At 59.3% G+C, this 14,080-nt stretch overlaps 1 protein-coding gene across 1 annotated transcript; it reads left to right on the forward strand.

Moving 5' to 3' along the window:
• Positions 1-1,280: 1,280 nt before the first annotated feature.
• Positions 1,281-12,508, forward strand: LOC311426226 (sushi, nidogen and EGF-like domain-containing protein 1; the record flags this gene model as incomplete). The annotated part of the gene is made up of 7 exons (XM_084502424.1): positions 1,281-1,291; positions 2,515-2,570; positions 5,516-5,661; positions 6,825-7,112; positions 8,190-8,327; positions 9,680-9,984; positions 12,455-12,508. 6 exons carry the CDS (start codon positions 1,281-1,283, stop codon positions 9,980-9,982), a joined length of 942 nt encoding a protein of 313 aa, XP_084358550.1. The 3' UTR covers positions 9,983-9,984; positions 12,455-12,508.
• Between the last annotated feature and the right edge of the window lie 1,572 nt (positions 12,509-14,080).

Below are 14,080 nucleotides of genomic sequence, written 5' to 3' on the forward strand. Positions count from 1 at the left end.
TCCCCCCCCCGAGGTGTCCCCGTCCCCCCCCCTCAGTCAATATTTCCCGTCACGGCCACCACGTCATTGTCACCTCCCGTGGCATTGTCACCTCCCTGCCCATGGCCCCAGGGCACCCCCTTGGGGGTGGTGGTGGGGGGGGGGGGTGGCACCCGGACATCTGGGTCCCCTTGGAGGGGGGTGGCACGTGTGTCCCCTGGGGGGGGGTGGTGACAATTTGGTCCCTTGGGGGGTTGACATCCAGACATGTGGGTCCCCTGGGAGGGGGGGTGGCACCTGGGGACCCCTAGGGGTGGGGGTGGCACTTGGGGACCCTGGGGGGGTGACAATTTGGTCCCTGGGGGGGGTGACACCCGGACACTGGGATCCCCTTGGGGTGGGGGGGTGGCACTTGGGGACCCTGGGGGGGTGACAATTTCGTCCCTTGGGGGGGTGGCACCTGGGTCCCCTGGGTGGGGGGTGGCACCTGGGTCCCCCGAGGGGGTGGCCACGTGTCCCTGTCCCCCCCCCCAGTCCCGGATGCGTCCCCAGTGCCAGGAGGGATACTGGGAACCGCCACTGGCATCGCCCCGGGCCACCGCTGTCCCTCCCAGTATGTCCCAGTTGGCACCGGTTCCCACCCCCCCAGTTAACCCCAGGGTGTCCTGGCTACATCCCAGTTATCCCCCAGTTTGTCCCAGTCCACTCCCAGTTATCCCCCAGTTTGTCCCAGTCCGCTCCCAGTGTCCCCAGTTATCTCCCAGTTCACTCCCAGTGCCCCCCCCCCAGTGACCCATCCTCTTTCATTATGTCCCAGTCCTCCCAGTACATCCCAGTGATCCTCAGTAGCCCCAGTTCCTCTAAGTCACCCCCCCAGTATGTCCCAGTTCCACCCCCCTCTATGTCCCCAGTGCCTCCCAGTACCTCCCAGTGTCCCCCACCCCTCCCAATATATCCCAATTCACCCCTCCAGTCTCACCCCCAGCGTCCCCAGTCCCTCCCAGTATATCCCAGTCCCTCACAGCACCCCCTCCAGTCCTCCCAGTCCCTCCCAGTTCCCCCCCCAACACGGTGTCCCCAATCCACCCTAGTGCCCCCCTTCCCTTTTGGCTCCCCCAGTCCCTCCCAGTACATCCCAGTGTCCCCAGTGCCGTGGGAACGGAGGCGGAACCGCCCCGGGGCTCTGGGAGGTGCCCCCCCCGTCCCCCCCGCCCCCCCCCCCTTTGTCCCTGTCCCTTGTCCCCGTCCCCTCCCAGGGGATAAATCAGCTCCGGGCCACCCCAGTGGGCACCAGTGGCACCATGGCACTGGGGTGAGTGGGGACACTGGGGGGGGACATTGGGGTTGGGGGGGGGGGACAGGGACACCCATGGGGTCACCACTAGGGACAGGGACACCCATGGGGACAAGGACACCCATGGGGACACCCCTGGGGACAGGGACACCCTTGGGGACACTTCTGGGGACAGGGACACCCATGGGACAGGGACACCCTTGGGGACACTTTTGGGGACAGGGACACCCATGGTGACACCCTTGGGACGGGGACACCCTTGGGGACACTTTTGGGGACAGGGACACCCATGGGGTCACCCTTAGGGACAGGGACACCCATGGGGACAAGGACACCCATGGGGACACTTTTGGGGACAGGGACACCCATGGGGACACCCATGGGGATGGGGACACCCATGGGGACAGGGACACCCTTGGGGACACTTTTGGGGACAGGGACACCCATGGGGACACCCACAGGGACAGGGACACCCATGGGGATGGGGACACCCATGGGGTCACCCTTAGGGACAGGGACACCCTTTGGGATGGGGACACCTTTGGGGTCACCCTTAGGGACAGGGACACCCATGGGGACACTTTTGGGGACAGGGACACCCATGGGGACAGGGACACCCATAGGGACGGGGACACCCATGGGGATGGGGTCACCCATGGGGTCACCCTTAGGGACAGGGACACCCCTGGGGACAAGGACACCCTTGGAGTCACCCTTGGGGACAAGGACACCCATGGGGACAGGGACACCCTTGGGGACAGGGACACTTTTGGGGACAGGGACACCCATGGGACGGGGACACCAAGGGGATGGGGACACCCATGGGGACAGGGACACCCTTGGGGACACTTTTGGGGACAGGGACACCCATGGGGTCACCCTTAGGGACAGGGACACCCATGGGGATGGGGACACTTTTGGGGACAGGGACACCCATGGGACGGGGACACCAAGGGGATGGGGACACCCATGGGGACAGGGACACCCTTGGGGACACTTTTGGGGACAGGGACACCCATGGGGTCACCCTTAGGGACAGGGACACCCATGGGGATGGGGACACTTTTGGGGACAGGGACACCCATGGGGTCACCCTTAGGGACAGGGACACCCTTGGGGACAGGGACACCCTTGGGGACACCCATGGGGATGGGGACACCCGTGGGCACAGGGACACCCTTGGGGACACTCTTGGGGACAAGGACACCCTTGGGGACACCCACGGAACCGCCCCCACCCAGGTCCAGGCAGATGAAGGCTGCCCCCGTCCTCCTCCTCCTCCTCCTCGGCCACACGGGTGAGTGCGGGGGGACCCCCGGGGACACGGGGGGGACACCCTGGGGACATGGGGGACACCCTGGGGACATGGGGGGTACACCCTGGGGACGTGGGGGGGCACCCATGGGGCACCCGTGGGGTGTGGGAGGCTCCCAGGCCCATCTGGGGGGATACTGGGAGGTCCCAGAGCCATACTGGGAGGTCTTAAAGCCATACTGGGAGGTTTTAAAGCCATACTGGGAGGTCTCAGTGTCATACTGGGAGGTCTTAAAGCCATACTGGGAGGTTTTAAAGCCATACTGGGAGGTCTCAGTGTCATACTGGGAGGTCTTAAAGCCATACTGGGAGGTCCCAGTGTCATACTGGGAGGTTTTTAAGCCATACTGGGAGGTCTCAGAGCCATACTGGGAGGTCTTAAAGCCATACTGGGAGGTCTCAGTGTCATACTGGGAGGTCCCAGGGCCATACTGGGAGGTCTTTAAGCCATACTGGGAGGTTTTAAAGCCATACTGGAAGGTCTCAGTGTCATACTGGGAGGTCCCAGAGCCATACTGGGAGGTCTCAGAGCCATACTGGGAGGTGCTGAGGTGACACTGGAGGTCCCAGAGCCATACTGGGAGGTCCCAGGGCCATACTGGGAGGTCTTTAAGCCATAATGGGAGGTCTCAGAGCCATACTGGGAGGTCTTTAAGCCATACTGGGAGGTTTTAAAGACATACTGGGAGGTCCCAGGGCCATACTGGGAGGTCCTACAGCCATACTGGGAGGTGCTGAGGTGACACTGGATGTCCCAGAGCCATACTGGGAGGTCCCAGGGCCATACTGGGAGGTTTTAAAGCCATACTGGGAGGTTTTAAAGCCATACTGGGAGGTCCAAGAGCCATACTGGGAGGTCCTACAGCCATATTGGGAGGTGCTGAGGTGACACTGGAGGTCCCAGAGCCATACTGGGAGGTCCCAGGGCCATACTGGGAGGTTTTAAAGCCATACTGGGAGGTTTTAAAGTCATACTGGGAGGTCCCAGGGCCATACTGGGAGGTCCTACAGCCATACTGGGAGGTCCCAGAGCCATACTGGGAGGTGCTGAGGTGACACTGGGGATCCCAAACCCATACTGGGAGGTCCCAGGGTGACACTGGGAGTCCCAACCCCATACTGGGATGGTCTCTGGGTGACACTGGGAGTCCCAAACCCATACTGGGATGGTCCAGGGGTGACACTGGATGACCCAAACCCATACTGGGAGGTCCCAGTGTGACACTGGGGGGTCTCAAACCTATACTGGGATAGTCCCGGGGTGACACTGGGGATCCCAACCCCATACTGGGATAATCCCAGGTGACCCTGGGGGTCCCAAACCCATACTGGGGGGTCCCAAACCCATACTGGGATGGTCCCAGTGTAACACTGGATGTCCCAAACCCATACTGGGGAGTCAAGTGGTTACACTGGGAGTCTCAACCCCATACTGGGATGGTCCCAAGGTGACCCTGGGGGTCCCAAACCCATACTGGGATGGTCCCAAGGTGACCCTGGGGGTCCCAAACCCATACTGGGGGGTCCCAAACCCATATTGGGATGGTCCCAGGGTGACACTGGGAGTCCCAAACCCATACTGGGATGGCCCCAGACTGACACTGGGAGTCCCAAACCCATACTGGGATGGTCCCAGTGTAACACTGGTTGTCCCAAACCCATACTGGGGAGTCAAGAGGTTACACTGGGGGTCCCAGCCCCATACTGGGAGGTCCCAGGGTGACCCTGGGGGTCCCAAACCCATACTGGGGGGTCCCAAACCCATACTGGGATAGCCCCAGTGTAACACTGGATGACCCAAACCCATACTGGGATGGTCCCAGGGTGACACTGGGGGTCCCAATCCCCTACTGGGATGGTCCCGGGGTGACACTGGGGATCCCAAACCCATACTGGGATAATCCCAGGTGACACTGGATGACCCAAACCCATACTGGGGAGTCAAGTGGTTACACTGGGGGTCCCAAACCCATACTGGGGGGTCCCAAACCCATACTGGGATGGTCCCAGTGTAACACTGGGAGTCCCAAACCCATACTGGGATGGTCTTAGGCTGACACTGGGAGTCCCAAACTCATACTGGGGAGTCAAGAGGTTACACTGGGAGTCCCAACCCCATACTGGGATGTTCCCAAGATGATACTGGTGGGTCCCAACCCCATACTGGGATGGTCCCGGGGTGACACTGGGGATCCCAACCCCATACTGGGATGGTCCCAAGGTGACCCTGGGGGTCCCAACCCCATACTGGGGGGTCCCAAACCCATACTGGGATGGTCCCAGTGTAACACTGGATGTCCCAAATCCATACTGGGGAGTCAAGTGGTTACACTGGGGGTCCCAAACCCATACTGGGGGGTCCCAAACCCATACTGGGATGGACGCAGTGTAACACTGGGAGTCCCAAACCATACTGGGATGGTCCCAAGTTAACACTGGGAGTCCCAACCCCATACTGGGATGGTCCCAGGTGACACTGGATGTCCCAGACCCATACTGGGATGGTCCCAGGTGACACTGGATGTCCCAAACCCATACTGGGATGGTCCCAGGGTGACACTGGGGATCCCAAATCCATACTGGGAGGTCCCAAGGTGGCACTGGGAGTCCCAAACCCATACTGGGATGGTCCCAGTGTAACACTGGATGTCCAAAACCCATACTGGGGAGTCAACTGGTAACACTGGGGGTCCCAACCCCATACTGGGGGGTCCCAAACCCATACTGGGATGGTCCCAGTGTAACACTGGGAGTCCCAAACCCATACTGGGATGGTCTTAGGCTGACACTGGGAGTCCCAAACTCATACTGGAGAGTCAAGAGGTTACACTGGGAGTCCCAACCCCATACTGGGATATTCCCAAGGTGATACTGGTGTTCCTGGGCCACCCCCCCCGGCCCACTTTTTGGTTTTTTGGGGTCCCCCAGGTGGGCGCCCCACAAGCGAGCTGCTCTACCCCTTCGGGCCGGAGGAGGGGGACGCGGCCACCCCCCGCGAGGACGACGGCATGAGCCCCGAAATCGCGCTGTGGGAAACCTTCTCCTTCTACGGGGTCCCCCACCGCTCCCTCTACGTGAGTGCCTGGGCCCCGGGGCATTGTGGGAAAGAGGGGGCGGGGCGCTGGAGGGGGGGGCGGGGGGTTGGGGACACCCTTGGGGACACCGGGGGTGGGACGCCGTGGGTTTGGGTCACGTTGGTTGACGACGTCGTGGGTTGGAGGCGTCGTGGTTGGGGACATCACGGGTTTGGGGCGTCATGGTTGATGACGTCATGAGTTGGGGACGTCGTGGTTGGGGACATCGTGGTTGGGGACACCATGGGTTTGGGTCATCATGGTTGATGATGTCATGAGTTGGGGTCACCATGGTTGGGGACGTCATGGTTGGGGACACCATGGTTTGGGGACACCATGAGTTGGAGACACTATGGTTGATGACGTCATGAGCTGGGGACGCCATGGTTGGGGACATCATGGTTGGGGACATCATGGGTTGGAGGCGACATAGTTGGGGACACCATGGTTGGGGACACCATGGGTTTGGTGCGTCATGGTTGATGACGTCATGAGTTGGGGACGCCGTGGTTGGGGACATCATGGTTGGGGACATCATGGTTGGGGACATCGTGGTTGGGGACACCATGGTTGGGGACATCGTGGTTGGTGACACTATGAGTTTGGGTCATCACGGTTGATGACATCATGACTTGGAGGTGCCATGGTTGGGGACATCGTGGTTGGGGACATCATGGGTTTGGTGCGTCATGGTTGATGATGTCATGAGTTGGGGACGCCGTGGTTGGGGACATCGTGGTTGGGGACATCATGGGTTTGGGTCATCATGGTTGATGACGTCATGAGTTGGGGACGCCGTGGTTGGGGACATCGTGGTTGGGGACACCATGGGTTTGGGTCATCATGGTTGATGACATCATGAGTTGGGGACACCATGGTTGGGGACACCATGAGTTGGGGACACCATGGTTGGGGACACCATGAGTTGGGGACACCATGGCTGATGACATCATGAGTTGATGACACCATGAGTTGGCGACACCATGAGTTGGCGACACCATGAGTTGGTGACACCCTAACTGGTTGCCACCACGCTTGACCACGCCGCCACCGGTGTCCCCCACCGTGACCGAGTGCCACCACGCTTGGTGCCCACCCCACCCCCACCCCCCACCCCCACCCCACCCATGGGTGCCACCAGCTGACCGCCACCTCTCCCGCAGGTGAACAACAACGGGGTGGTTTCCTTCGGGACGGGGGTCTCCGAATTCACCCCCAACCCCTTCCCCTTGCCCGGCCACCGTCCCTTCGTGGCCCCGTACTGGGCCGACGTGGACACCAGACTGGGAGGGGACGTCTTTTACCGGCAAACCCGGTCCCCGGAGCTGCTGGCCCGCTTGACCCGCGAGCTGGCCCCCGCCGTGTCCCCCACCGAGGAAGCCCCCAGCCCCACTTGGGCCTTCGTGGCCACCTGGGACCGCGTGGCCTTCTTCGGAGCCGCCTCTGATAAGGTGGGGACGGGGGGGGACACGTGGGGACAAGGAGGGGACAAGGAGGGGACAAGGAGGGGACAAGGAGGGGACAAGGAGGGGACAAGGAGGGGATGAAAAGGGGGGGGTGAGAGGGGGCACGGGGAGGGGGTGGGGGGCGGTGGGGGGACGTCGGGGTGGGGGGTGGGGACACGGGATGGACATGAGGCTGGATATAGGGCACGGGGACACAAGGGGACAACGGGGACATGGGAGGGCAACGGGGAGAGGGACAAGATGGTGCCGTGGATCCGGGGACCACGGCGACAGGGTGACAGGGTGACACGGTGACAGGGTGACACGGTGATGTGGTAACGCGGTGACAGGTTGATATGGTGACAGGGTGACACGGTGACATGGTGACAGGGTGACACGGTGGTAGGGTGACACGGTGACATGGTGACACAGTGACATGGTAACAGGGTGACACGGTGAAGTGGTGACAGTGACAGGGTGACAGGGTGACATGGTGACACAGTGACATGGTGACACGGTGATGGGGTGACACGGTGACAGGGTGACATGATGATAGGGTGACAAGGTGACTTGGTGACACCAGGGTGAAAGGGTGACACGGTGACATGGTGACAGGGTGACACAGTGACACGGTGACACGGTGACAGGGTGACAGGGTGACAAGGTGACAGGGTGACACGGTGACATGGTGACAGGGTGAAAGGGTAGCACAGTAACAGGGTGACACAGTGACAGGGTGACAGGGTGACACGGTGACACAGTGACATGGTGACAGGGTGACAGGGTAACACAGTAACAGGGTGACACGGTGACAGGGTGACAGGGTGACACAGTGACATAGTGACACAGTGACACAGTGACGGGGTGACATGGTGACAGGGTGACAGGGTGACAAGGTGACAGGGTGACATGGTGATGAGGTGACACAGTGACAGGGTGACAGGGTAACACGGTTACAGGGTGACAGGGTTACAGGGTGACACGGTGACACGGTAACAGGTTGACATGGTGATACGGTGACGCGGTGACAGGGTGACAGGGTGACAGGGTGACAGGGTGACAAGGTGCCACGTGTCCCCGCAGGTGAACACCTTCCAGGCCGTGCTGGCCACCGACGGTGTCACCTCCTTCATCATGCTCAACTACGGGGACATCCAGTGGACAACCGGCATCGCCAACCAGGGAGACCCCCACACCGGGCTGGGGGGCGTCCCGGCACAGGTGGGGACAGGGGGACAGCGGGGGGGGACAGCGGGGGGGGACAGCGGGGACACCCCGACCCCAGGGGAGAGGTTTTGGGGGAGGAAAGGGGGTTTTGGGGGAGTTAAGGGGATTTGGGAAGATTTAAGGGAATTTTAGAGGAGTTAAAGGGGTTTGGGGGGAGTTAAGGGTTTTTGGGGGGAGTTAAGGGGATTTTGGAGAAGTTAAGGGATTTGGGAAGATTTAAAGGGATTTGGGGAGAGTTTAGGGGATTTGGGGGGAGTTAAGGGGATTTGGGGGGAGTTAAGGGGTTTTGGGGGAGGAAAGGGGGTTTTGGGGGAGGAAAAGGGGTTTTGGGGGAGGAAAGGGGTTTTGGGGGAGGAAAGGGGTTTTGGGGGAGGAAAGGGGGTTTTGGGGGGAGTTAAGGGGATTTTGGTGAAGTTAAAGGGGGTTTGGGAAGAGTTACGGGGATTTGGGAAGATTTAAAGGGATTTGAGAAGAGTTAAGGGGATTTGGGGGGAATTAAGGGGATTTGGGAAGATTTAAGGGAATTTTAGTGGAGTTAAAGGGATTTGGGCAGGGTTAAGTGGATTTAGGGCAGATTTAAGGGGATTTGGGCAAAATCAATGGGATTTGGCACGGAATTAATAGGATTTGGGGCAGAGTGAAGGGGATTTGGAGAGAGTTAAGGGGATTGGGGCAGAGTTAAGGGGTTTTGGGGCAGAATCAATAGGATTTGGTGCACAAATCAGGGGATCTGGGGCAGAGTTAAGGGAATTGGGGCAGAATCAATGGGATTTGGGGTAGAATTAATAAGATTTGGGGCACAGTTAATGGGATTGGGGCACAGTTAAGGGGACTGGGGCAGAGTTAAGGGGATTGGGGCAGAATCAATGGGATTTGGGGCAGAATGAATAGGATTTGGTGCCCAAATCAGGGAATTTGGGGCAGAGTTAAGGGGATTGGGGCAAAATCAATGGGATTTGGGGCAGACTTAATAGGATTTGGTGCCCAAATCAGGGAATTTGGGGCAGAGTTAAAGGGATTGGGGCAGAATCAACAGGATTTGGGGCAGAATTAGTAGGATTTGGTGCCCAAATCAGGGAATTTGGGGCAGAATCAACAGGATTTGGGGCAGAATTAATAGGATTTGGTGTCCAAATCATGGAATTTGGGGCAGAATTAAGGGAATTGGGGCAGAACCAATGGGCTTTGAGATACAATTAATAGGATTTGGGCCGCCACTCATAGGATTTGAACCCAAACCACCAGGAATTGACCCCAACCACCCCCACACCACCCCTAAACCCCCCCGATTCCCCTTCCCCATCCCATAACCCCCCCAGAAACCCCCACTAAATCCCCCCCCCCAGGCCGGCTTCAACAGCGGGGACGACGTCCACTACTACAACATCCCGGGCTCGCGCTCGCCCGCCGTGTTGGCCATAGGCCGCACCAGCAACGTGGGGGTCCCGGGGCGTTGGATTTTCCGCGTCGACGTCTTCACGGCCACCGAGCCCCCCCCCGAGGTCCCCAAGACCCCCCCCCGGCCGGTGTCACCCCCCGTCACCAACCCATCATCGTCGGCGGCGGTCACCGCCGCGACGAGCCGGGGACGAAGCACGGAGAAGGAGAAGGAGGAGGAGGAGGAGGAGGAGAGGGAGTATCTCTGCTAGGGGTGAGGTTTTGGGGGGGGATTTGGGGTCTGGGGGGGTGACAAAGGGGTGTTTGGGGACGTTTGGGGGTTGGGGACATTTGGGTCACCTTGGGGGGGGCACTTGGGGACATGGGGACATGGGGTTGGGGACATTTGGGTCATCTTGGGGGGCATCTGGGGCATCTTGGGGGTATTTGGGGTCATGGGGTTTTTGGGGTTGGGGGTGTCCGGGGGGGTGTTTGGGGACATTTGGGGGTTGGGGACATTTGTGTCACCTTGGGGGGGCACTTGGGGACATGGGGACAAGGGGTTGGGGACATTTGGGGGCATTTTGGGACTCCTGGGGGGCATCTGGGGCATCCTGGGGGGCATCTGGGGCATCCTGGGGGCATTTGGGGTCATGGGGTTTTTGGGGTTGGGGGTGTCTGGGGGACGTTTGGGGACATTGGGGGTTGGGGACATTTGGGTCACCTTGGGGGGGCAGTTGGGGACATGGGGACAAGGGGTTGGGGACATTTGGGGACATTTTGGGACTCCTGGGGGGCACCTGGGGCATCCTGGGGGGCATTTGGGGTCATGGGGTTTTTGGGGTTGGGGGTGTCCGGGGGGTGTTTGGGGACGTTTGGGGGTTGGGGACATTTGGGTCACCTTGGGGGGGACCTGGGGATATGGGGACAAGGGGTTGGGGACATTTGGGGACATTTTGGGACTCCTGGGGGGCATCTGGGGCATCCTGGGGGGCATCTGGGGCATCCTGGGGGCATTTGGGGTCATGGGGTTTTTGGGGTTGGGGGTGTCCGGGGGGTGTTTGGGGACATTTGGGGGTTGGGGACATTTGGGTCACCTTGGGGGGGCAGTTGGGGACATGGGGACAAAGGCTTGGGGACATTTAGGGACATCTGGGTCATTCTGGGGGGCATCTGGGGCATCCTGGGGGTATTTGGGGTCATGGGGTTTTTGGGGTTGGGTGTGTCTGGGGGGTGTTTGGGGACCCTGGGGGTTGGGGACATTTGGGTCACTTTGGGGGGTCACTTGGGGACATGGGGACAAGGGGTTGGGGACATTTGGGGACATCTGGGTCATTCTGGGGGGCATCTGGGGCATCCTGGGGGTATTTGGGGTCATGGGGTTTTTGGGGTTGGGGGCGTCTGGGGGGTGTTTGGGGACATTTGGGGGTTGGGGACATTTGGGTCACCTTGGGGGGGCATTTGGGGACATGGGGACAAGGGCTTGGGGACATTTGGGGACATTTTGGGACTCCTGGGGGGCATCTGGGGCATCTTGTGGGGCATTTGGGGTCATGGGGTATTTGGGGTTGGGGGCGTCTGGGGGGTGTTTGGGGACATTTGGGGGTTGGGGACATTTGTGTCACCTTGGGGGGGGCACTTGGGGACATGGGGACAAAGGCTTGGGGACATTTAGGGACATCTGGGTCATTCTGGGGGGCATCTGGGGCATCCTGGGGGTATTTGGGGTCATGGGGTTTTTGGGGTTGGGGGTGTCCGGGGGGCGTTTGGGGACACTGGGGGTTGGGGACATTTGGGTCACCTTGGGGGGGCATTTGGGGACATGGGGACAAGGGCTTGGGGACATTTGGGGACATTTTGGGACTCCTGGGGGGCACCTGGGGCATCTTGGGGGGCATCTGGGTCCTCTTGGGGGTATTTGGGGTCATGGGGTTTTTGGGGTCGGGGGTGTCCGAGGGGTGTTTGGGGACATTGGGGGTTGGGGACATTTGGGTCACCTTGGGGGGGCATTTGGGGACATGGGGACAAGGGCTTGGGGACATTTGGGGACATTTTGGGACTCCTGGGGGGCATCTGGGTCCTCTTGGGGGCATTTGGGGTCATGGGGTTTTTGGGGTCGGGGGTGTCTGGGGGGTGTTTGGGGACATTGGGGGTTGGGGACAGCTGGGTCACCTTGGGGGGGCATTTGGGGACATGGGGACAAGGGCTTGGGGACATTTGGGGACATCTGGGTCATTCTGGGGGGCATCTGGGGCATCCTGGGGGTATTTGGGGTCATGGGGTTTTTGGGGTTGGGGGTTTCCGGGGGGTGTTTGGGGACATTTGGGGGTTGGGGACATTTGGGTCACCTTGGGGGGGCACTTGGGGACATGGGGACAAAGGCTTGGGGACATTTAGGGACATCTGGGTCATTCTGGGGGGCATTTGGGGTCACGGGGTTTTTGGGGTTGGGGGTGTCCGGGGGGTGTTTGGGGACCCTGGGGGTTGGGGACATTTGGGTCACCTTGGGGGGGGCATTTGGGGACATGGGGACAAGGGGTTGGGGACACTTGGGTCCTTTTGGGGGGCATTTGGGGACATGGGGACATATTTTTGGGCCCCCCCGTGTCCTTTCGGGGACCCCTTTCCTCTTGAGCCACCCGAAAATTTGGGGACCCCCACCGCCACCCCACCCCCCCCCCGATGTCCCCTGGGGGTTGGGGACCCCCTAACCCCCCCCCCCCCAAAAAATGTCCCCCCCCCAGGAGGTCACCGGGGACGCGTCACCGCGGCAGCGCCAATAAAGCCCCCGCCGAGCACCCCCCCGTGTGACATTTTTTGGGGGGGGGGGGACACATTTTTGGGGTGGGGGGGACATTTTTGGGGGGTGGGGGGGGACACGGGGACACTTGGGGACAAGGAGGGGGGGGGAGGGGACACCGCCCCCGGCGCCGGGTGGCACCGCCGGGAGGGTGACGCGGAGACGGGCGCGGGGCCAGGAGGAGGCGGCGGCGGCGGGGACGCTGGGGGAGGGTGCCTACAAGGGGTTTACTCCGGGTGCTACAAGGGGTTTACTCCGGGTGCTGCAACGGGTTTACAGCTTGTGGTACAAGGGGTTTACACCTGGCATTACAATGGGTTTACTCCGGGTGCCTACAAGGGGTTTACTCCGGGTGCTGCAACGGGTTTACAGCTTGTGCTACAAGGGGTTTACACCTGGCATTACAATGGGTTTACTCCGGGTGCTACAATGGGTTTACAGCTTGTGGTACAATGGGTTTGCACCTTGCACTACAACTAGTTTACACCTTGCGGTACAATGGGTTTACACCTGGCACTACAATGGGTTTACTCTGGGTGCTACAATGGGTTTACAGCTTGTGGTACAATGGGTTTACACCGGGTGCTACAATGGGTTTACACCTGGAGCTACAATGGGTTTACACCGGGTGCTATAACGGGTTTACAGCTTGCGGTACAATGGGTTTACACCAGGTGATACAATGAGTTTACACCTTGTGTTACAATGGGTTTACACCTGGCATTACAATGGGTTTACACCGGGTGATACAATGGGTTTACACCTGGCACTACAATGGGTTTACACTGGGTGCTACAATGGGTTTACACCTGGTGCTACAATGGGTTTACACTGGGTGCTATAACGGGTTTACAGCTTGCGGTACAATGGGTTTACACTGGGTGCTACAATGGGCTTACACCTTGTGGTACAATGGGTTTACACCTGGTGCTACAATGGATTTACACCTTGTGTCACAATGCGTTTACACCTTGTGTTACAACGGGTTTACGCCTGGTGCTACAATGGGTTAACAGCTTGAGGTACAATGGGTTTACACCTTGCACTACAACTAGTTTGTCTTGCACTACAACTGGTTTACACCTTGTGTAACAGTGGGTTCACATCTTGCACTACAACTGGCTTACACCTTGCACTACAACTAGTATCTTGCACTACAACTAGTATCTTGCACTACAACTAGTTTATGTCTTGCCCTACAACTAGTGGGCACACACCTTGCACTACAACTAGTTTATGTCTTGCCCTACAACTAGTGAGTGCCTTGCACTACAACTAGCTTACACCTTGCACCACAACTACTATCTTGCACTACAACTAGTTTACACCTTGCACTACAACTAGTACCTCACACTACCAGTGTTTTTCACTACTACCAGTGTGTATCTCGCTCTACAACTAGTTTACACCTTGCACTACAACTAGTATCTTGCCCTACAACTACTTTACGTCTTGCACTACTACTAGTACCTCACACTACCAGTGTTTTTCACTACTACCAGTGTGTATCTCACACTACAACTAGTTTACATCTTGCACTACAACTAGTATCTTGCCCTACAACTACTTT

Source organism: Aythya ferina, assembly GCF_964211825.1.
Source record: "Aythya ferina genome assembly, chromosome: 39".
Taxonomy (NCBI): domain Eukaryota; kingdom Metazoa; phylum Chordata; class Aves; order Anseriformes; family Anatidae; genus Aythya; species Aythya ferina.